At 51.2% G+C, this 23,933-nt stretch overlaps 1 protein-coding gene across 4 annotated transcripts in view; it reads right to left on the bottom strand.

Moving 5' to 3' along the window:
- Nucleotides 1-23,933, bottom strand: part of CDH23 (cadherin related 23) — a 169,406-nt gene that overhangs the window by 48,732 nt on the left and 96,741 nt on the right. For 3 of the 4 annotated variants that reach the window (XM_079312977.1, XM_079312979.1, XM_079312976.1), the window contains exons 14-26: nt 14,130-14,194; nt 12,827-13,064; nt 12,206-12,311; nt 11,999-12,126; nt 9,237-9,309; nt 8,898-9,014; nt 8,458-8,570; nt 6,528-6,635; nt 4,436-4,625; nt 3,505-3,650; nt 3,020-3,239; nt 2,111-2,263; nt 787-900 (exon numbers count right to left, since the gene is read on the bottom strand). In XM_079312977.1, the coding sequence (XP_079169103.1) occupies nt 787-900; nt 2,111-2,263; nt 3,020-3,239; nt 3,505-3,650; nt 4,436-4,625; nt 6,528-6,635; nt 8,458-8,570; nt 8,898-9,014; nt 9,237-9,309; nt 11,999-12,126; nt 12,206-12,311; nt 12,827-13,064; nt 14,130-14,194 (1,771 nt within the window). Of the gene's footprint in view, nt 1-786; nt 901-2,110; nt 2,264-3,019; nt 3,240-3,504; nt 3,651-4,435; nt 4,626-6,527; nt 6,636-8,453; nt 8,571-8,897; nt 9,015-9,236; nt 9,310-11,998; nt 12,127-12,205; nt 12,312-12,826; nt 13,065-14,129; nt 14,195-23,933 lie in introns of all 4 variants that reach the window. The other variant, XM_079312978.1, reaches the window with a different exon arrangement.

Below are 23,933 nucleotides of genomic sequence, written 5' to 3'. Positions count from 1 at the left end.
GAGGCAGCCTGATGAGTTTTCCGCAGCCAAAGAGCAGCAGGATGGGTTCACAGGCAAGGACACGGCACAGAAGCACTGGGAGGCATGGATTGGGGTTGGATTTTTCAAAATGCCTGTTTTGCAGGCTAAGCCCACCCAGCTGGGAACCTGTGGGATCTGGGCAAACACAGGCACTGTGATCCCCATTGGAGGGGAACAACAGACCCTTTGCCCCTTGGGATCCATCCCTGCTGCGGCCCCTGTGGCACCTGCAAAGCTGTGCCCCCAACATTTCTGTCCAGGCCACTTATTCCTCCTCTCAAAACGGACATCCAAGTCATCTGTGAACAGGCACATCATTATAAAGCTCTGAGGATGGCAGCCAAGCTGAGTTTGGCACACGGACCCTTTGCCTGTGCCAGGTGGCTCAGGGTTAATCACAGCCATGGAGCCAAGGGCTGGCATGGCTTGAGGGGAACGATGCTGTGGTGTTGGCATTTTTGGGTAGAGGGCTGCCCTGGATAGTGTGGAGCCTCTCAGGAGTAGGAGGCCTTCCTTCCTTGTGTGAAAGGGAGAGCCCTGGGGCTGGGAAAACCTGAGAGGAGAATATACTCTCTGCAAAAACCATGATGGAACTGGAACGTGTTAATTCACATGGGCTGTGAAATGTTAACTCCAGGCACAGGCTCTGGTCTGCAGAGTGCCTTGGAGGTTGCTACCCCTCCAACACACCTGCAAAGGAGCTTGACAAGTGCACTCATGGGGCTGTGTGGCAGTGGCCCCGTGGGATTCCTGGAAAATCCTTACCAATGGCCTCGAGGATCAGCGTGTAGGATGCCACGGTCTCCCTGTCCAGGCTCACCACTGTCCTGACGACCCCGTCCCTGAAGCCAACGCTAAATTTGCCATCCTGGTTCCCACCTGCAGCAAAGGAGAAGCAGAATAGAAACTTGGAATGGGTTGGGTTGGGTGGGGTTGGGTTGGGTTGGGTTGAGTTGGGTTGGATTGGGTTGATTTGGGTTGTGTTGTGTTGTGTTGTGTTGGGTTAGGTTGTGTTGGGTTGGAATGGGTTGTGTTGTGTTGTGTTGGGTTAGGTTGTGTTGGGTTGGATTGGGTTGTGTTGTGTTGGGTTGTGTTGTGTTGGGTTAGGTTGTGTTGGGTTGGATTGGGTTGTGTTGGGTTGGATTGGGTTGTGTTGTGTTGGGTTGTGTGGGGTTGGATTGGGTTGATTTGGGTTGTGTTGTGTTGGGTTGGATTGGATTGGGTTCAGTTGGGTTGAGAGGGACCTTAAAGGTCATCTTGTTCCAACAGTTTTCCATGGACACCTACTAGACCAGGTGCTCTAACTTGACCTTTAACACCTCCAGGGATGAAGCATCCACTGCTTCCATGTTCCAAAGCCTGGCTACCCTTTCAGTGAAGAAAGATTTTCCAATCTCTAATCTGAACCTTCCCTGGTCCAATTTGAGGCCATTTCCTTGGATCCTGAAGCCTGGGAACAGCTGTGCAAGGATGGTTTTGTACCTTGTTCCCTGGCAGAACACAGGGAAAATCCAATGGCCGTGGGAAAAGCTGAATAATTTCCTGAATGCTTTGGAAGCAAACCGGGCTGAGTTTGCACGTGAGCCGTGGTACCTGTGGGACAGCACACCCCATCTTGGGGCTGTGGTGTGAAACAGCAGGCTGCTATTGTGGGGAAAACGACTCTCTGGTGACACTTCTGTTTTTTACCCTCTTCCTCAGGGCTCAGTTTGCAAGTCAAACCGTGGCCAGGGGATTCCCCAGCCTCCTGCTGCAGGTGCTACAGCTGCAGAGTGAGCCGGGCACTGCATCCCACCCAATCTTACCTGACCAGAGGATTGGCACAAATGCCCCAAAATGCCATTTACAGCTCCCAAATAATGAAAACCACCTCAGCCCTTCTCCCTAGTTGTGTTCTGCCCGCCCTGGTGCTTTTCAAGGGTCAGCAGAGTGGTCAGCATGGCCGGGAGCCAAGCGGGGCTGTTCAGCAGAGGGCGATGCCGGACAAGGTTTGGAGGGGCTGGGAAAGGCAGCACTGGAAGTGCAGAACACCCTGGGGCAGCCTGAGCCTTCCTGCCACCAGAACTGCCTTCCTGCATGGGGCTCACACCTGTGATGAAGTAGCTGAGCTCGGCATTCAGCCCGATGTCGGCGTCCGTGCAGTTGAGCCGGACCACCTTGAAATCCCGGGCCACATCCTCAGGCAGGGACACGTTGTAGACGGAGGGGAAGAAGGTGGGGTTCTCGTCATTCACATCCAGAACTGAAAAGGGGGAGCAGAGCTGAGTGTGCTGCCCCTCCTGCACGTGCCAGGGCTCCCAAATCCCCCTCCTGCTGCTCTCAGTATCCCAGGGAATGCTCTGCCTGACTCTCCCTGTTTGTGCAGTGGGGGTGCCTGCAGAGTGGCTGTAGGCTGCATTTGGTTGCCTCTGGTACCCACAGATCACCCTCCTCACAGCCAAAAAAACATTACATCACTGAAATTCAAGTTTTCACCAAGCCTATTTCCATCCCCATTCAAAGGAATATCTTGAATATAAGCTCAGTATTTCCTGGGGCACAGCAGAGAGCTCTGAAGGTACAGGACCAGGAAATTCTTTTCCAGACCCAGGCCTGGGGACAATCCAGGGTCAGTTTATTTCCAGATGACACTTATCCTTTTCCAGCACTAGCCTTGCACGAAGCCAGGAAACAGCAAGGCATTAAATTAAAGACAGGCCATGCACTGAGGCTCCAGCTCTGAACTGGGACTGCGTGGGCTGTCCAGGCATGCAGCTGATGGGAATCACGCTGAATCAAAAGAAAAAACAGCACTGGGGATGGGGGAATGGAGGATAAAAATAAAATAGAGAATTTGGGAAAAGCACCAATGTTTTCCCCATCTCTGCAGTGTGGTGGGAGCCATCCCTATGCCCTGTTGCACGCAGAGCCAGACCTGATCCTGTTTTTGGGTCTCTTACAGGAACTGCATTTCCTGCAGCGAGGTGTCCTCATCCCCACGGGGTCTGGGCACACCCACCTTTGACAGTGAGGGTGCTGGTGGAGCTCTTGGCAGGCTCTCCAGCATCACTGGCCACCACCCTCAGGTAGTACTCGGGGATCCTCTCCCTGTCCAGCACGGCCGTGGAGGTGACCAGCCCGCTGGTGCTGTTGATGAGGAAATCCATGCGGGGCATGCCCACCTGCATGCGGTAGGACACCTGCCCGTTGGGGCCCTCGTCCAGGTCAATGGCCACCACCTGGTGGGGAGAGCACCCTCATCATCTCCTGCCCATGCTGCAGAAACCCCCAGAACCTTTGGGATGCAGGGATGAAATGGCCTCAGAGGATCCGTGAAGATGCACATCCCGGCTAGAGGATGGCAAAGGGAAGGAGGTGGAGAGGATGGAAGAGATGGAGGAGATGAGGAGAAGGGAAAGGATGCTGGATCTCTGTTTGCAGAAGCCATGACAGGGACAGGAGCAGCTCCCAGTGTGAGGAATGGCAGCAGTGAGACAGGCTCACCTGGAAGACAGAGGAGCCTGCGGGAAGGCCCTCGGCGATCTCGGCAACAAAGGGCAGGTTTTGGAAAGTGGGGTCGTTGTCGTTCAGGTCCAGCAGGTTGACAAAAACTGTGGCACTGCTGGTGGCTCTCAGGGGCGGCCTCCCACCTGTGGAGGCCAGGAATGGGGTCTCAAGGTTAATGCTTGAGCTTTTCCACCCCTTTCCCCTATAAAAGGAGCCCTCACCCCCCGTGCAGACAGCAGTGCAGGATGGGGTGATGGCCCTGGTTTGTCATGGATGATCTACCATGAATGGACAATTAGATAGAATCCTAGAATGGTTTGGGTTGGAAGGGACCTCACAGATAATCTAATTCCAGCCCTCTGCTGTGGGCAGGGACACCTTCCACTAGACCAGGTTGCTCCAAGCCCTGTCCAACCTGGCCTGGGGCACTTCCAGGGTTAGAGCAGACACAGCTTCTCTGGGCAGGCTGTTCCACCACCTTCTTAGTAAAGAATTTCCTCCCAACACCTAACCTCAATCTCTCCTCTTTTGGTTTAAAACCATTCCTCAAACAATCCCCTAAGAATTATCTCTGTGTATCTACCTTTATTTGCCTAAGAGAAGTTTTCCTGCTGCAATATTTCCAAAGAAAAACCCATCAGCTCTGTTTCCCTCACCTGCTCAAATTGATTTCTTGCGATGCCAATGGAGCAAGGCTGAGGGGAGGGAGGGCTCCTCCCTCTCAGACTCATTCTCAGGGCTGCTACATGAATGGCTGAGAGGGGTTTGTACTTTGTTGTAGCAGCACCTTTCAAGCTACTCCCATTCTTTGACCCCAGAAACACTCCCGCTCAAAACAGGAGGAAAGAAAACAGTAGTAAAGGCAAAATGAGGCTGGGGGAAGGCTCAGCTCGACAGTGAAAAGAATCAGGGTGGGGTGGGAGCTCACAGTCGGTGACAGACACTACGATCCTGCGCATGAGCTGTGCCTCCTGGGGATTGGGATTCTCGCGGTCCAGCAGAACGCCCGACGTGCGGATCTTGCCCGTGGTGCTGTTGATGCTGTAGAACTTGTTGGGAGGCCGGATGCTGTACACCACCGTGCCGTTCTCCCCCAGGTCCGGGTCAACAGCCACCACCTGCCAAAATTGGGGGGACAGCGCAGAGTTAGGGCAGAGTGCAGGGAATTAGCACCAGTGAGGAATCTGTGTGGAGATTTGATGGTGTTGAGCTTGGCCTCTGTGTTGGGTTGATGTGGCCAGCAATGTGTATTCTGTCACCATCTGTTCAAGCCAGGTGGGGCAGTGACCCTGATCTCCTGGCACATATCCTCTGCTAATGGGCCATCTTTAAACCAGCTGGGACAATCATCTTTATCTTTCCCACAACCCATCCTCTCTCCAGGAGATATCATCTGCTGCTGGGACATTGAGTCCCACTGCATGACTGATAAAATTACATCATCCCATGGGAGATGCTCCAGCCAGGGGAGGAGCCAAGCCTTTCCTACCTAGATAAAAACTGAGATTTGGAACACCAAAGCAGCCTTTTTTTAGTAGATTCCAGAGGCAAGCTGGACCTTCCCACATCATCCCTGAACCTTCAGAGGAAAACTGCACCTTCTCCAGGAGCACTGCTCCAGCTGAACCACATCTGGCACTGCAGGAGGATGCAGCCACCATTGAATGGGACTGCTGCCAACACCCTGACTGACTGACAGGGTGTCAGCTTGGATTCTGACTCTGGCAGTGTTTTGGGATTGTTCTTTGTAATACTGCATTTCTATTTAAATTTTCCTAGTAAGGAACTGCTATTCCTAGTTCCCATATCTTTGCCTGAGAGCCCCTTAATTTCAAAATTATAATAATTTGGAGGGAGGGGGTTTACATTCTCCATTTCAAAGAGAAGCTTCTGCCTTTATTGGCAGACACCTGTCCTTCAAACCAGGACAGCCTCCCTGCACCACCAGCAGCAAGAAGATCTGGAAAAACTGGAAGAAGCTTTTCCATCCAGCCCTGTATTTTCACAACCTTTGTAGGGACTTTGCACCCTCAAGACCTCTGCCGTGGTGTTACATCTCCCCAAAACTGGCCTGCGAGCGCAGGAGGTAATAGCACGACAAAATCCAGCAATCAAACTTGATTTTCCTCCTTTTTGAATAAGACCACCTAAAAAAACAAAGACCCCTTGGAAAAATAAGGTAAATGGGACAAAGAGGCATGCTGAGGAACTTTTGCTGCCACATCAGGAGCGCTGGTAATAATTTCTTGGTGGAGCTCTCCTCCATACCACATATTTTGTTCTTTATTGTTCTCCCTGTGACGTTTTTAATTACAGGGGACATTTACATTAAAAAAACACCCCAATTTCATTGCCCTCATAACTTCCCCGGCTCCTGCTGCTTGTCCTGCAGCTGAATTTACATCGGATCGGTGACAAAATAATTATTTTCCCAGCAACTAATTGGGTTGTCAAAGGCAAGATGACTTCAAGCTGGCACTGAGCAGCAGGGCTGAAGGAGAGAAAACTGTGCTCTGGCTTGAGCAGCGCTGGCAGACCCTTCTCCCCCTCCAGAAAGAAAGGGAAAAAAAAAATTTTTTTTTTGCAGCCTTCCTCCTTAAATGATTTTGTGGATTCTCTTCACTTTTCCCTCATTTATTTTCCATTTTGTTCCAGTCATTTTTCTCTCGACGTGATGGAATAGAAGCCTCCCCCTCTCCTTCTCTTTTATTTCGCCAGAGGGACTTGAAAGACTGCAAATCAAAGTCTTTCAGAGGGGTCCTTGAAGGAGGTCACGGACAAGGCTAAGAAAAGGAATATTTGGCCAAAATCCACACAACTGGGAGAGGGGAAAAAAAAATCCCAGCAGGGAGAAGAAACACAGGGAATGGTCAGCAGTGGGAGGAAGCTTTTCAATGGAATTCTGCAAGAGGGTGCTGGGCTGAATGTGACACAGGTGACACCAGTTTGGAGGTGACACCTGTCTGGAGGTGTCCCCTTGCTCCAGCCAACCCTTGGGAACAGCCTTGCCTCACACATACCGTGGTGACATCCGAGTTGGGAGGGGTCATTTCCACCAGATTGATGAAGTATGGCTCATCCTTCCAGGTGGGATAGTTGTCATTGATGTCCAGCAGTGTGATGTTTACCTGTGGGAGAGCAAGGAAGCTGCTGCAGGAGGTGCAGGTTCCTGCAGTGTGGAATACCCCATGGATGTACCCAGACATGTTCCAGGCAGTGGCAGAGTCACCATCCCTCAGGCGATTTAAAAATGTGGAGTTGTGGCACTTGGGGACATGTGCTAGGCTTGGCATGGGGACCTGAAACTCTTAAGAGACCTTTCCCAACCTGAATTATTCCACGGTTTTGTGATTCTGTGTTCACTTTCTGCAAAAAAATCAACATCCTGCAACTCTGCAGCCAAAGCTCCTTGGCATAGCTGAACTGGGTTTTGTTCCTGTGTGTTTAGAACAACCACAAGGTGTGTCTTCAAGCAGCTCCTTCACTGGAAAGGGGGATGAAAAATCAGTGGGAATGTGTCAGGAAAGGAAGGAAAAAATCTGGGTGGCTGGTAAAAAGCGACAGGAAAAAAAACCCAGAATAAACGAGAAATCAGGAGATTAGAGTAAACAGGGGGTGGGAGGTGCAAAGACAAGAGCAGGGGTGAGGATGCAGCCCAGAAGTGTCACCTGTGTTCATTTTCAGCCTGACAAACGTCACCCCAGTGACAGCAGAGAGCCTGTGGGGTGCATCCTGCTGCCTGGGAGCTCCAAGGGAGCCCTCCACCCTTCAGCAGGTCCGAGCGGAGCTTTTCCTGGGATTTTCCCTGCTCTATGTCCCACTGTGTCCTGCTGTCACAGCAGGCTGGGCTGCTGGTGCCACCCCGTGGTAAGAGAGGCCAGTCCAGGCTCTGGGGACAAGCCAAGGCACCACAGTGGTCCCTGGGGAAAGTTGCTGACCCACCCCTGCTCCGAGCAGTTTATGTGCTTTACATCACCTGGGCACCTTTATTCCCCATCAAAAATGATTATTTTGAGTGCCAGGTGTTTATCCCAGCAGACAAACTTAGCCAGCTGCCCTAGTCTCACTGAGTTTTAATGTTCTTTAACTTTTTAGGGCTCAGGAGGCATCTTTCTCTCCCTTGTCTTGCCTTTTAACAAGGTTATAGGAACACAATCCCATCTGGAGCCCCAAAGGAGATATCAGCATTCCACAGCTGGTGCCCAACCAAGGGCAGCACATTTCCACAGGGAGTTTCCAGACTGCTACCACAGACCTCCTGATGTCCCTCAGCAGGAGGGACAATTATATTAGGGTTATTCCTCCTCACAAATTTTTCTGCATTGCCCTATCTTGTGTGGGGCCTCTCTCCTGCAACCCAACCAAGCATCCCAGGAGCAGGATCATCCAAATTAATGAAATGTCCAAAGAAATGTGATGCCATGAGCAGTAAGAGGACGAAGATCATAAAGGATGGATCCTTGGCTTTTGATCCCCTGATACTTCCTGCTGACTTTGCCAACCATGGGGCTTCCTGGGGCCTGAAAAGGGCAAGACAAAGCACAAGGCTTCAACCTGCAGCTCCACCAGGAGCACAGGCATTCTGGAGTGGCTGGAAACCCTTGGCCCAGGCAGCATGGGAATATCCTAAGGAATAACCACGGGTACCTGCAGGCTCTCTGAGCAAACCCCTTCTCAAGTGGAACAAAGGGAGCATTCTGCAGGTGGAATAGGACTCACTACCACATCCACAGGCTGTGGAAAGCCACGTGGCTCCTGTGTAAATGTTTTTCCAGGAAAGCAAACTGATTTCAAGGTTTGTACCACCTGGACAATCATTTTTGGGAGCAGCAGGGCAGGAACCATTGTGAGCTCTTCACAACACCGGGGGTCCACAGATTGGGTCTCCACAATCCCAGCTCCAGGTGGGCACCAGAGGCTCGAGGAGATGGGAATTCTCCCCACACTCACCATAGCAATGCCTGTCTTCTGATGGTGCCCCACTCCTCCATCCACTGCCCGGACAATGAGGATGTACTCGGATTTGGCCTCCCGGTCCAGCAAAGATGTTGTTGTGATTTCTCCTGAAGCCACAGGAGATGACAAGGTTAAAAAAGAAACACTTAAAACCGAGGTCAGGATAATCCACAAATGGGCCCTTCTTTTTGGATCCAAGCTGGCAGCTCCTGAACTAACAGGAACCTTCACAGCCAAGCTTTTCCTTCCTGAGTTGTTTCCACAGATGCCTCTGCTGAAACTCTCAGGGTGACTGAGCAAGTGGTGGTGTCTGAAATCTGCTGAATCCCTTAAATTGTGGGACTCCTAAGCAGGCTGGCTGGGGGAGAGGAGGGAAGGGTGGGGCTGAAAGAGGGAACGGAAAGGAAAAGGGCAGAGCATGTCCAGAGGCTCACCTGAGCGAGCATTGATCCGAAAATGTGAGGAGCCTTCCAGGGAGTAGATGATTGACTCCTGCCCGTACTCCCTGGACTTGTCCATGTCTGTGGCATTGAGAAACAGCACTGTGGCTCCTTGGGGGAGACAGAAATGAGGACTGGGATGAGCCAGAACTGCCCTGTGCCCCCACACTGCTCCAGCCAAGGGGTCCCTTGGCACATGCACATGCACGAAGTGGCCAAACACCCAGACACCACAGCTATGAGACTTTGCTTCCCCAAAAGGGATCCCCCACCCCATTCTGGCTGTGAAACACCCAGGGGAGCCCAGGGGAGGAGCAGGGCTGTGGCTGGTACCTGCCATGATGTCCTCCAGGACGGTTATCACGTAGGAGGGCTTGCTGAACATGGGGGGGTTGTCGTTCTCATCCTGGAGCAAAGAGAAGGTCCAGAGGCTGGTTGGGAAAAGGGCTAAATGGTCAGGTAGGCATGGGGATGGTCCTGGGTGACTGCACCTCAAGGTGTGACCAGTTTATGAGCCCAGGGTTTCACTGTGGAGGTAGCTGGGGATGGGTGAGGTGATTGCCAGCCCCACAGCATGGTGCACTGAGCTGACCCTCCCTCCCTGAGCAGTGCAGGGGTGGCTTTGTGTTCCAGGACCTGCTGGCCACAAGGTCATGAGGTTAACTGGGCTGGCCAGGGGAGCTACTGAGCTTTGGGTGCCTCCCTTCCAGGGGAGGAATGTTGTGGGTGCTTGCTGAGTTGCCACAGCATTTTTTGTGGGGGGGGAGCTGGTTTGCATCCCGATGTGCTCCCTCCAAGCCTGTCTTTGCCAGTGACTACAGCCATCCTGGAAAAACCAGGCAGGAGCAGTAGCTTGCAACATCCCTCAAAACAGATTTTGGACCTGTTTAAAGCTCCCTCAGGGGATCTTTAAACCTTGTTTAAACATTGTTAAGAATCTGCCTTAAACGAAGCAAACCAAACTGCCTATGGAGGAAGGACAGAGCTGCCATGACATTAAAACACCGTTAAAACACCACATTATGAACCCCTCCATTTCCCTGGGGCTGCTCTGGAGACATTCTCTACCCAGAGACCACTGATGGACCTGCAGGCTCAGCTGCTCCTGCTGCCACTGGACTTGAGATTCGAAGCAATTTCACGTGCCAACGATGCCCAATTAAATTGCCAGCCTCTGCTTTAGTTTCTGCAAGCAGGTGGCCTTTAATCAGCCTTTAAGCCACTCAGCTTTCCTGGTGCCTCCTCTGAGGGTAGTGAGGAACTTGTTGCCTGTCCTGGTGGTGTCCTCGCCATCCCTCCTCCTCCTCCCAGGGATTGGTGGATCTCATCCAGGGCAAACCCAGGGCAGGTTAAAGGGAATGGAGAGGCTGGGTGTGCATCCATGTGCAGCTGGATGGGGCTGAGCTGGGCTCCAGCTGGGTGGACCAGAGCCAGAGCAGATGCTGTGTCGTGTCATTAATGATCCTGAGATCATCAGGCCACGCTCAGCAAGGCCACGGCCCAGCAATGCTGATCCCAAGGAGGCAGGGCTTGCTTCTGGCTGGCTCTCCATCTGGCCAGAGCTGGCCTGCACCTGCTTTCTTCTGGAGAAGGACATTTCCCACTTCAGCCACGGGAGGTCCAAAGCTCCCCAAGGCACCTGCAACGATGCCAGACAGAACCCGGCACTCTTCCACTCCCAGAGGAGATGTTATCCACCTAACCAGCTAAAACCAGGTTCCTGTGCTCTCCTGGCCCTCTGCCTTCCTGCCAACCCTCAGACAGCCATCGTACCATAGAATCTTAGAATGGATTGGCTTGGAAGGGACATTGAAGCTCAGACAATTCCCACCCCCTGCCATGGGCAGGGACACCTTCCACTATCCCAGCTTGCTCAGGGCCCCATCCAACACTTCCAGGGATCCAGGGGCAGCCACAGCTTCTCTGGGCACCCACCCTCACAGCAAAGAACTTCTTCTCAACATCCAACCTAAACCTCCCCTGTCCTCAGTTCGAGCGGATCCTCCCACTCCCCGCCCTCTCCAAGGATGCTGAGAGTGGCAGATGCTCCTGCCAAGCACACAGCCCCTCTCCTCCAGGCACAGGCACGCCGTGAGTAGCTGGCTCATGGCTCTGGGAGGGGTGTTGGTGGCAGGGAGTGAGGCAGAAACTTATTAGCAGTGCAATTTCCTGGGATCCTGGCGCGGCGCGCACTATTAGTTCTGACTCGGCGGCTCCCTCTACAAAAGCGTATTGTCCCCTAATGGGAAATCTACAAGGCGAGTTTGACTTCTTTATTAAAAACCAACAACCAAAGGATGGAAAAAAATTACCTCCCTCCGCACTCGCTCTGGTTCTGCCTTTTCACAGCTCTTGTTCCTCAAGTGCCGTCACAAAACACTTCCCCCTCATTTTCTTCCTAGTTTTTTGGTTTTTATTTCTTTTCTTTTTCCAGCTGAGAGAAATTCCCTTTGGTTGAGAGTGGGAAAAGTGACAGCTACTTAAACCCTGCCAGTACAGACCCAACCCTGGGAGATGACCCACTGAAGTGTGGTGTTGAAAGAGAGGTGTTTGTGCTGTCGAAAGCATGGTGTGGGAGGGATGTATTTAACCACCACTAACTCCCTGGATGCTGCCTTGTTCCCCCTCTCCTGAGCATGGTGAGGGATCTGAAGAGAGCCACCCTCATGGGACTTCATTCCCATCTTACATCTTACAGTGATGATAAAGCATCGTTGGCTTTATCTCCTTCACCTTCCCAGAGTGACACTGCTGCAGCTGCCAGACTGACTCGTTATCAGCCAAACTGTCTCCAGCACTGATCCCTCCCTGCAGACACCCTCAAAACACAACGTGCCTCAAAGTGACACGCAGATCTGATCTTCCCCAGGAATGCTGTGATGCTTTGCATCACCCAGCAGAAACCCCTCCTCCAGAGGGAATTCCACACCTGGTCCCACTCCGCTCCTCACCCCGTGGTTAGCTGTGGCATCAGACACATGTAATGGGAATCCACTCACACACATCCACAGGGTGGGGTAGTCTTGTCGGGTTTTTGGTGAATAGACAGCACTGCTGTGGAGCAGGGAAAGCACAGAGGAATGCCAGGCACTTACAAACACCTCGATGGTGACAGGGACAGTGCTGTTGAGCGGCGGGTTGCCGGCGTCCTTGGCCATCACCGTCAGGTAGATGACTCCATTGGCCAGCTGCTCGTAGTCCAGGGGGTGGTTCACACTGATCACTGGAAGGATGCACAGTGAGGGAGTCAGGGGAGCACTTTCACACCCAGCAGGCTCAGGGTGCCCCTGAGCAGCACCTACCTCCGTACCCTTCCGACACCGTGATGTCGAAGTACTCGCGGAAGGCAGATGCCTGCACGATGCTGTAGGAGATCTGGTTGTTGGGAGGGGAGTCCTCATCAGATGCCTAGGGTGTGAGCAGAGGGAATGCATGGGTCTGGGAGCTGTGCCAGGGAGAGTTAAAGGAATGGGAGACTGGAAAAGTGAAGGAGGGATCTGTGCCCATCAGGGGCCCTGAGGGGATCTGATAGCCAGCCTCCTCTCGTGCAAGAAGGAAACTGGCTGTTGGGACCTGCTTTGGAAGATGTCTCTTAAGCTTATGGCAGGCATTGATCAGTTTAAATTGACAGAGGGAGGTTTAGATTAGGTGTCACGTGGAAATCCTCCCCTATGAGGGTGGGGAGACCCTGGCAGTGCTTGCCCAGAGGAGCTGATGCTGCCCCACTCCTGGAAGTATCCAAGGCCAGGCTGAATGGGGCTCAGATCAACCCAGTCTTGTGGACAACATTCCTGGCCATGGCAGGGGGTTGGATCTGTTTGAGCTCTGAGGTTCCCTTGCAACCCAAACCACTCTGTGATCCTAACCCTCTCCCTTCTCCCTCCTGCACACCCTAAAAAAGAGGAGCCACAGCAGTGCCTCACCCGGAGCCGGACCACCTGTGCGACGGAGGGCTCGTTCTCCCGCAGGGCTCCCAGGTAAGCCTCCTTCTGGAAGGTGGGCACGTTGTCGTTGACATCGAGGACATTGATCCTGACGCGCCCCGCCGTCTCCTCGCCGCCGCCGTCACGGGCGATGACGGTCAGCGTGTAGCGCTGCGTGCTCTCATAGTCCAGCCGTGCTGTCAGCACCATCACACCCGTGTCCTTGTCCAGGGAGAAACTGGGGGGCAGGCAGAGGAAGGGGGGAAAGCCACGGTGAGCACACACTGGAGAGGGAGAGGCAGCAGCCTGACTGTGTGAAGTTCATGGCTTTTCTCTGCAGGTTTGTAAGAGTTGGTCTGAAGTTTCTCTGATCTGCCTTACGACCATCATCAGAGACTGAGACCTGGGACCACTCGCTCTGGACCTGAGTTCTGGCCTGGCCAAGGTGGATGCTTGCCCAGGACTGTTTGTAGGTGTGCTTGGTGCTGCCATGGCACTCTGCACTCGAGCAGGATACTGGTTATAGTGCCCTGTTCCTGCACCTGTTTGTTGGAGCAATGATCTCCACATACAATAGTCCATAAATCTCCCCACCTTTTGGCTAGAGGCCACTCACTTTGGAAAAGGACTATAAAAAGTGACTTTTTTAAAGAGACTTCGAGATCTCTTTCTCCCCAACAGATCAAAGACATGTCTGTCATGGGACGATTTGAGGATGACGTCCCTTCTGTTGGTAGCGATATCCCTCATCCTTACTCTCTCTCTCTCTCTCTCTCCCTGCTTTTACTTTATTTCCTTTACCTCTCTCTCTCTTCTGTTGCAAAACTGAATTGTTTACGCGCAATAAACTGCATTACTGCTTTCTGCTGAATAAAACCTGAATCTCTTTTGTCTTTTGCACCCTGGGGTCAAACGAACCATCACGACTCCTGCTCGGGTTGAGCAGATCGTGACAGGGTCCCAGAACACCTTCAAGAGCAGTGAGAAACCCTCAGTGCTGCTCCACAGGCAGAAAAAATGGGTGCAGAGACCCCCAGAGCTGTTCAGCTTATGTGTGCTCCCCAACTTTCCACAGGTATTACTCCAGGGCTAACAACTCACTGCAAAACCATTGACTGGCCTACAGCAACGCTGGTGCCTGCAGGTCCCAACTTAGCAAGGCAATTAAACATGCTGAGCATCAGGCACAGACAGGGAATCTCACAGAATCTCATAACCAGTGCCTTCAATCGCCCTGTGGCTGCCCAGTGAGGGTAGAAGAGGATTTTGGAGGATCAAGCTCCTGCCAGTCAGTCACACTTACCGGTCGGGGTCATCGCTGAAGAAATAACTGACTTTCCCATATGTGCCCACATCATTGTCAGTCGCCTGGAAAACATAAAATTCAATTAATAAAAGAAGGTATTTATGGAAATGTCGCATTGAGCACACCACTGCAGACCTGGTGTGTTATAATTTATGGTTTCACAGGGAAAGGACTCTTCTCCCTGGGCCAAGCAAAAGAAAACCTTGGGTGATGAACTGTCCAGAACCCCCACACCCTGTCTCCCTGTGCTGTCAGTGGGAAGGAGGGATGGGCTGAGTAGAAGAAAAGGTGATTTCTAAAGGGCTTCTTTTACTTCTCATTTTCCTCTTCTGATTTTGGTAGAAATAAACTCACTTTGTACCCGCCCTTGGAGTGTTTTCTCCCAGTCCTTATCTCATGAACGCTCTGTTAATTTTTTTTCCCTCTCCTCTGCCCAGCTGTAGAGGGGAGGGTGACTGAGCAGCTTTCATGGGTGCCTGGTGTTTGCCCAGGGTCCAAACACAACAAGAGCAGAGGAATAAATAGCTATTGCACTTCAGGTTAAAACACAGATCTGGAAAAGCAAGGAATAGTAGATTTTGGTCTTGCTTTCCACAAGGAGAGCCCTTCTGGGGGTGCAAGCTGCTGCATTCCCAGGGATGGAGCTGCTCGGGATGCCGCGGGATGCGCCGGCTCCACCGGCAGGCTGGTCACGGCTAAACGACCAGCACCTTCTGGGGAAGCTGTTCACAACTCACTGTGTCAGCTCTGGATGAGCAAAGCAAGATTTATTTATGTTTTAAAGTCTTTGCTCTAATGAATATATAAAATATGCATGAGAGGCAGCAGGAAAAAGGAACAGAAAATTTTATTTTTAGGTGAGGAAGGTGGAATGCAATCCTCAAAATATCCTTTTTCTCCCCCAGTATATTTTCTAAATTGAGTCCTGTCTGGATTACTTGAAGACCAACAGGTCTGTGAAGAAGCAGGGTCAAAGACACATTTTATGTCCAGATACCAGGGTAAGGCTGTATTTTAGGAGTGGCATGGAACACAGCCTGTTCCTGAAACCTTCCTGATTTATCCATGGCCTTGATTACCCTTGACAGCAGAGCAGGAGCTTGAGCATAGCTCTACCCCCGTGTGCTGCTGCCCTGCCACATCACGGGGTGACAGGGGGAAAAAGGCATGAAAACCAGACAGGATTATTCAAGTTTTTCTCCCCAAACATCTTCCCAGGCTGAGAAGTGAACTCCTGCTGCTTGATGCCAGCCAAAGGATGCTCTCGTGGATCCAGCCTTCCAGACCTACTGATTTTGCTGTTTTTCCTCTCCACTGCTACGATGGAGTGATTTCCTTTCCGTGGGCATTGGAATTGTGTTTGGTAAAATGGGAGAAAACTGCAGAAATCTGCCTGGAGAGATGCCCAAAGGGTGAGCAGCAGCCAGCATCCTTCAGCCTACTCATTTTGGGGTTAATCCCTCACCCTAACACGTGCCTTCAGCCCCTTTTTTTGGGTTCTCTCTCCCCAAAATCCTTGGGAGCTTGGAGCACCCTCAGCCTCCAGCCATTTTCCCATTAATTACTTCTGTGCCCACAATCCCTCTTTTCCATTAATTCCTAAGTGGCTGGTGTGAGAGCAGAGCCCAGAAAAGCATTTTCCATGCACCTGGATGGGCTGGTGATGAGATAATGATTTACAGGGGGTCTGACAGTACCAGAAAGCACGGGCAAAACGAATTCCCTTCATTTGGCCCCATACAATTGCACTCCTAAGTGCTTATTGAGGTGACAGACAACACTGGGAAAGTGTAATTTTCTTCTGATGAGGGGGAAAAAAAAAGATAAGGGAAGGAGGAAGGTTAAAAGAAGGTTAGCAAGGAGGGAATGGGAGCCCTGGGGAGAGGGGAGCCAGGGGGGTGGCTGGACCACAAGCTGTGATGACATCAAAAATGCCAGCGAGGCAAAAAACCCCTCTGGAGGAGCCAGGAGAATGGGCAGCCTGCCTCTGCCCCATCCACCAGCTCCCCAGGCTAATTAATGTCCCTAATTTGCACTGGGGAGGTGGAAGGTGAGGCTGGCTGGATGGCTTTCCTGGCAGCTGAGCATCATGGAGATAACGCTGGGCAATGCGGCGGGTTAGTTGAGCGTGACAGGGAACATGCTAAAAAAAATCCAAACCACACACGCTCAGCATATTTAATTTGAGATCTTCACCTGTTTCTGCATTACCAAGCTTTTATTCCTCTCTGAGGGTAAAAAGCATGCTCAGCTGCTCAAGCCCCTGGGGAGGCAGCACACAGTCCCTTTGCAGAATGATGCCAAGGGCTCCGAGTGAGCGCACGCCCGCAGAACACCCCAAATCCCACCGAGCTGTCAGCAATCCCAGCTGTTTTCCTGTGGCTTTTCCCAACCACTGACTCGTTTTCCACCCCCCAGCATGCAAGCATTCATTCCCCAAGCCCGGGGAGGAAAGGCATCTGGCTGGAAGTTTCTCGGGGTTCCACCTGGAGAAGCAATCAAATGGCTTTTTACGGCTCTCCTCTCCTGCCCGGAATATTAAAGTGGGATTTGCCCACTGGAGCCTGCAAAAGGGCAGGATGAAAATGCAGGTCCACATCTGTACTTTTATGAGCTGTCACCAGCGCAAACCATGTCTAAAAAAACCCACATTTGTGCAGCTGAACTCTGGGAGAGCAGCAAGAAGAGGAAGCCTGGATAGCCTAAAGGATTAATTCACTGAGCTGCACCCAGCACATGAATCACACAAAAATACCAAAAACAGGCCTGGCTCTCTGTCCATCTGCATCCCCCAAGCACAAATATTTGGGATGTGTCCTTTTGTGCCACCAAGGGCCATCACATCCCCCCTTCCCCGAGCTGGCTCTGCTGGTTCTGCTCTCCTGGGCAAATCTGCAGGAGAGGGCATGTCGTCCAATTTGTTCAGGGAAACAATAGCAAATGTTTGACATGTCATCAGGACTGATGGAGCAGAAATTTACATGGGAGAATTCAGTTTTAAACAGCTCCGTGGAGCTTCACCCGGTAATGGTTTAGACATTCATCATCCGCCAGACCCACTCAATGACTCCTTAAACTGCCGGAGATTAACTCTACTCACAGCAGCTTCAGGAGGAGTCGGCAAGGGTTTTAAAGAACTAAGAAGAGCCCTGGGAGACAGCTCAGATCCTCCAAGGAGCCCCTGAGACACAGCAATCCTCCCCCAGAGCTGTCAGGCAGGGGTGAGCAGCTGGAATTTGGATGCAGGGGAGAGCAGAGAGCTTTGGAATGATGATCAGGGCACACATCCTGCCTGGCTGAAGAGCCAAACCCTTCCCACCTTTCCCTCAGCACGAGCAGGTCCCAGCTCTGTTTGTTCTCCTTCACCCTCTTTGTTTTCCCTCCCTCACATGCACATAGCAGGAAATAAAAATTGATGGGGAACAAATTGCTTTGGCCAGCAGCTCTCTGCTTAAAAGAGTTGTGGCAGGAAAGCAATTACAGGACGTCAAAAAGCTGTCAGGGTGCTGGAGTGACCGGGCAGAGCCTCGTCCCTGATCCAGCAAGATGCCTGTGGCTTGGGAAACAAACAGAAGGAGGATTCCCATCTGCTTCCTAGCCTTTTATTTTGTTGCTGTTTTCTAGGAAATTGAGGCAGATGTAGTTGCTGCTTGGGGCTGGCTGGGCAGCCATGGGCTGCTCTGACTGTGGTGCAGGAATTCCAGGGTGGGGAGCCAAACCATGCCCTGGCATCCTTACTGCTTTTTTGGAGCCACCAAAAACTGTGTGTATAAAGTATGCAGCCATCCAAACATCCCTTCCTCCAGGCAGCCTCACGTCCCAGGGGAACAACTGCTGGTAGCCACAGGGATTTGGGATTTGATTTGTGATTTGGAGGAGAGGAAAGTGAAGGACTTCTGCGGGATGCAATCACTGGGCTGCGAAAGCCGAATGGGAAACCAACAGAAAACCTACTTAAAGTTGTTGTGGAATGACTTTAGTTGGAAAAACAGCTCTTTTGTCAGCACTGCCTGGCCCAACCAGGCTTTTAAAGGGAGGCTGCCCGGTGGGAGGTGGCAATCAGGCAAGAGCAGAGCTGGTGGCTGGCTGGTCCAGTGGCTCCAGTGATTAGCTGGGAAAGAGGGAGTGGGGAATCAAGGCAATGCTGCCACTGCTCCCCCAGCAGCTCCAAGCCCTGCCCAGAGCCAGGCAGCTCAATCGGCGCTAATGACCCCAGAGGGCTGCGCTGAACCTGGCTGGGGGGGGAAAAAATAGTCAATCAACCCCCCTGGGAATGGCAGAGCTTTTCTCCACCTCTTCTGCCAGCCACCAGGGAAAACAAGAGCCTTCCTGATTGTGTTTTATAACAGCAGCCCCTGCTACATCAGCTCCACACAAGGTTAACACTTGCCTGGGCAGCCGTGATTTAGCGGGCAGTGATTTACCGTAGCCAGGCTGCTGGAATGGCTGGGCTTTAAAACACCAGGAGATGGCCCAAAAGTGAGATAAACTGGCTTTTCCAGCGTGGGTTTTCACTGGTGGCACCCAAGACTGCTTCAATGCCCACGGGTTTTACTGGAGCTGGGTGCAAATCCTCCACTAATTAGCCACATTGGTTTCATATTCGCCTGTTGTCTGCCTAAATGGCAAGTGGCACATCTCAGCCATTAAATATCCCCACAGCTGCCCAGCTTGACATCTCAATCACTTCACTGTTGGGTCCCTAATGAATTTTACAGCCCAGCAAAATGGAAGAAATTAAGGTCAAAGTCTGGTGGAGGAGATATAAATTCTCAACAGTCTCTAATGTGTTTGGAAGAGCTCTGCGAAGCTGATCACGCCACCCAAAATCTGCAGCTGCACCTTGCCCAGGTGAGAGGCCCAGGAGGCAGAGGGAGGATGAAAACAAACCAGGAGGGATGGGCTGAACAAGTCCTTGCCACATGAACACATTGCATTCCAGCCTGGAGGAAGGGAATGACAAAACCCAACTGGTTTATTTGATGTTTCCCAAACTCCCAGTTGAGGTAAATCACCCTCCTCTTCACACACCAACCCCGTCAGCACCACCAGGGCCAGCCCAAGGTCACCTCTCCAGGGGTGGCATTGTCCTTGTCACAGCATCACTCAGCTGACAGCACCCCCTGGGTGCTGATTCCCTTTTGCTGGAGCAAACACAGCCTTGGATGCTTTGGGAGAGATGAGGGAGCTGAGGGCAGCTTTGAAAACAGATTAAAATCCCAGGAGTGTTGGCTCTATAGGAAATTTGGGGGTGTAAAAAAACATGTGAGGAGTCTGGGAAAGGATGTATCAAGGTGAAGACAGTGATGGCCCTAAAGGGGCTGCTGAGAAGGAGGTGTGAGGCCAGGGTGTTCACATGACAAAGAGCATCACCTTGGGAAAAATTCTGCCTTGAACTCCAGCCACATCCCAAATCACCAAGGCAGATCCAGCAGCACAGGAAAGCCACCCAACACCATCTCCTACTGGGAACAGTGGTTTGAATTGTTGGTGAATTGTTGGGTTTTTTCCTTCTTTTTTTCTCATCATTTCATTTTTTTGCTGTTGTTTGGGCAGGGGGAAGGGGCCAGGCTGCGATTTTGTTGTTTTCCCACCTCTGTGCTCTCACTGTGCATTTCTCCTGACAGCTCCATCAGGACAGGGAGAGGCTGCACAAGCTGCTCTAAGTGTTTCTCTCTCTCCTTCTCCCCTCACAGCTCGGGCTGTCATGATTCCTATTCCACCCCATTTCAGTCCCACGGATTGATATTTAGATTAAAGAGATAAACACAGCCAAAGAGCACTGGGCCCTGACAGAAAGAGAGGACTTCAGATCTGTCAATCACGCCTGGTAACTCCCTCCTCCCCTTCCCTTTATTTACAGAGCTGGCTTGATAAGAATATTTAACGGGAACAAGGAGTGCAAGCATATTTTTGTACTTGTAAAAACCCAAGGAGCACGCAGAAAGAAGCCAAGCCATTCATGTTTAACTTTCCAGGCAATTTGGAATCATCTGCTTTGATTATTTAACTCTTTGCTGTTTCGCGTGTTTGCAGTTTCCCTCTCCTCTTGCAGATAAAGGATTCAATTTTCTTTTAAGCGGCGGGGAAATTGGAGAGATTTTTTTTTGTTCTGCTTAAGCACAGCTGGAGATGGAGCACTGGGGAGGGGGGACTGAGAACAACAAGATCAATTAAGATGCTGACAGGGAGGGAGAGCTATGCAGGCCACGGGAAGGGAAGGGCTGGAAGGAGGGACAAAGCCCAGGCTTGGGGGACATCAGAAATGTCTAGCTGAGAGTTCTCCAGCCTCCACCAGCTGCTGCTGAGCCATGCTCTCACACTACAGTGCCCTCTGAATGCCCTCTTAGATCATCTCTGCATGCCTGATGCTCTCTGCAGCGCCCAGCTTGCCCTGGACATTTGGCTGGCAGTCCCCAGTTGCCACCACCCTGTCCATTCCTCCTCTGCAGCAAGGACTTTCCAAGGCATTTTCCACTCCCAGAAAGCAGGAGGAAAGGAGGAGGCTGGCATCGGAGTCTCCCACTGTTTCCCCATCCCATACTTCCACAGCCCATGAGAGAAGGTGGAGGTTGGAAGGGACAGGGGATGGTTTATCCCACACTCATTCCTCATGGAAGATCCCTAGATGTTTTTCGACCCATCCATTGATTTACAAACCCAGAGGGATGCGACTCTCTGGACATCCCAGAGTTGCTCTGGGATTGGATGTGGGAACCCACAGACCACAGCACCATCCCAGTCAAACTCAAAGGCTGATTGCGAAGGTGATTTGCATCCTAAATAGCTGTTTATTGATGTCTGCAACTCTCCTGGCCAGGGTGGGAAAAGTACATTATTACTTTCTTGTTGACTGGCGTTTACAGCTGGCTGGAAAGACGGGGAGAGAAAATCAGGCTGGGATTGATTTTCCCATCCCCGACACGAGGCCAAAGAGAGATCGAAGCAGCAGAAGAAAACTGACAGCTGGGTGGCAAAGGAGAGGAACTCTGCCAACCAAATTAAAGGTTGATTTAATGAGGAGAGTAATGGAAGGTTAATTAGCACATTTACTTCATTAGGTTCTTACTAACAAGGCTCCTCCCGAGGAAGTGAAGTGGCAGGGAGGGGGAAGATGAGGATGCAGGTGAATGGATGGAGGGGCTGGGGATGATGTTCAGGGGAGGGACAACCCAGGAGGGCAGGAGAAAGGAATGGGAACCCATATGTGTGTGCATAGATACTGAATTCACACACACACATGAGAATACACAGGCTAATGCATTTGCCAAAAACACCAGGAGATATCTCTTCAACTCTGTCAAACAATCTGAAATATTTAATCCAGGTTTCATTAAAAACCAGGGAAAGTAGTGGAGTTTTTCACACACAAGACTGCCTTAGAGATTCAGGTTATCAAGCCCTGAGGGAGCACAGTGCTTATTTTACCTGCCTTGCCACATATCACAAGATACAGAGAATCATTCCTGTGCTGAAATCGATGCCTGCTGGTTGAACCAGGCACCACAGTTTATAATCTGAGATGCTCACACTGCTTCTGAGGGTCTCCAAAAGACATCTCTGGAAAGCCCACCAGCAGCTGGCCCAAAAGTATTGTGTATTTAAAGCTCTGAAAAGTCTCCACATCCATTTCAGACTTCTTGAGGGTGGCTGTGGTCAGGACAAACCCAGCCCCAGACCAGAGAGGTGTTTCAGGGCAAGGACACCAAGAGCACATCACCTCACAGAGATTTGGGAGGAGAGAAGGAATCAGCAAGGATTTGGGACAAATAGCTGCACAAACCATCCCAGAGAGGTGCTGGTGTGGTTTCCAAAGCATGGCTCATCTATCTGATCTGTCCCTGACCCAGCTGGACTCAGGAAGAACTTTTGTGTGGTTCGAAGGAGGGCAAGGGGGCAATTAATCCCCTGCAAGCCTCCCTGTCTCCATCCCAGCCATTTTCCAGGGTGGGAGAGCAGGGAGGGGGCTGGCAGCATGCCCCCAGCTTGCTGCTGCTTGCCAGGCAGTGGATGGAGCCCAGGGCCACTGATCCCAGCCTGTGCAGCCAAGCCAGACCGGGGCAAATAAAGCACACAGGAGGGATCACGGAGCTAGGATTACTTTCCACACTTCCCTGGAGAACCATTTTTCTCCAGACACTTCAAGGCAAATCAAATGCATTGTTGTGTTAAAAACAAGTTACTCTCGGCTTGCTTGGGCTTTAATGATTTTTGGTTATCGGGGCTTTTCAGGAGGACTTTGCTGTGCAGATCTGTGGAGCACAAGGAGCTTAAGGAGATCTTAATTCCCACCTCCTGCTGGGTCCTTTTCAGCCCCTTCCCCATCCTCCAGGTCTAGCAAATACATCAGCAACTGGAGCACAGCTTCTGGAACCCAGAAATCTGTGATTTTTTGAGCTTTCTGTGTTTTCTGGCACTGACCCCCAGGAGAACACTGCTTTTCACTTAAGGCCTTGGAGAAGCTTCCAAATTTGAGTGATGGAGTTAAAATAATGGGTGTATAATTATATAGAAATGTGTGCTTTCACATGGTGAAGGGTTTGGAATTTGGGGCTCTTGGAATATAATAATAGGTATGGGACAGGATGGAGGTTCTTGGGCATTGTCTCTTTCTGTCTTCTTCCTTCCTCTTCCTAATTTCAGGTAGTAGTTTTTAGTTGGTTCTGCACTGTGGGTCACAGGTGTTTGGTTATTGGGTCAAAAGGATAAAAAACAAAGGTGTTAGGTCTTTATTGGACTGTTTAGCTTTAAAAGTCCTTGTAATTAGCTTGATTCAGCTTCATTTTGCTCACTTTTAGCTGGTAGCTAGAAGTGTTGCAGAACTCTCTGTACTTTAGATAAGATTTAATAAACAATCAAGTCCAAACACAAGAAAATTAATCTCCTTTGTGTTTTCAATCCTGACTCTGAGTGAAGGCAGAATAAAATGAAGGCAAGCCACTAATTAGGTGGTGCAGCTAACCCATTGCAGGTGAGCTCAGAAGCAAGGCCACGTTCATGTAGCTTCTTCCACCCAAAAAATCTTTCCAGCTGGAAGCTCCCCTGGAGAGGTGGCAGAAGAGTTCCTCAGGGGAGCCCCACCAAAAGGAACCCAGAAACTGCTTCCAAACTCTCCACACCAGGGAGAGGAAGGAGCAGAGACCACCAGGCAGGCAGGACCTGGCAGGGGTGCCAGAACCCCAGTTAATTTGGGGTGCAGTGTATGTTCTTGCTGCTTCATTCCTGGAAGGCATGAAGTTATACTGGCTGCCTGCTTGCTCAAGAAGTGTGAAATTCTTTCTCTGACCTTTTCTGCTATGTTATTAAAAGGCTTCATGGCCAGTTGTTTCAGAAAAAAAAAAAAAAAAGTATTTCAATATCTGCTGGGAGCTGGGGCAGAACTGGCCCATCTCTTCAGGATGAGCTCTGCTCACCTCCCTGCTTTGCTCCTGCTTCACAGAGGCTGTTTGCTGCTGTGTGGGACCTCCAAGCCTTTCCAGCCTGCCTTTTCCTGGCACAGCAGAGTCTGGGGCAGGTAAAAAATGGAATTTCCATTGAGAGAAGCCTGTAAGAGCCCTGGAGAGGCTGCTTGTCCTTCAGTTGTCCCAGACATGCTGTGGACATGCAGCTCCAAAAAGTCACAATTCATGTAACCTGGAAGCTTTGGCCGGAGCTAGGAGCCCTTCACACTGGTCTCTGCAGAACCAGGAATGTCTGGCCTGAGGGGCTCATCATATGTGTAAACAGTCATGGAATCACTAAGGCTGGAAAGGGCCTGGGAGATCATCCAGCCCAACCATGAGCTGCCGAGCTCACCACACA

The sequence above is a fragment of the Erithacus rubecula genome (assembly GCF_903797595.1).
Source record: "Erithacus rubecula genome assembly, chromosome: 9".
Taxonomy (NCBI): domain Eukaryota; kingdom Metazoa; phylum Chordata; class Aves; order Passeriformes; family Muscicapidae; genus Erithacus; species Erithacus rubecula.
Note: the sequence above shows the minus strand (reverse complement) of the source record. Positions and strands in the feature narration are given on the sequence as shown.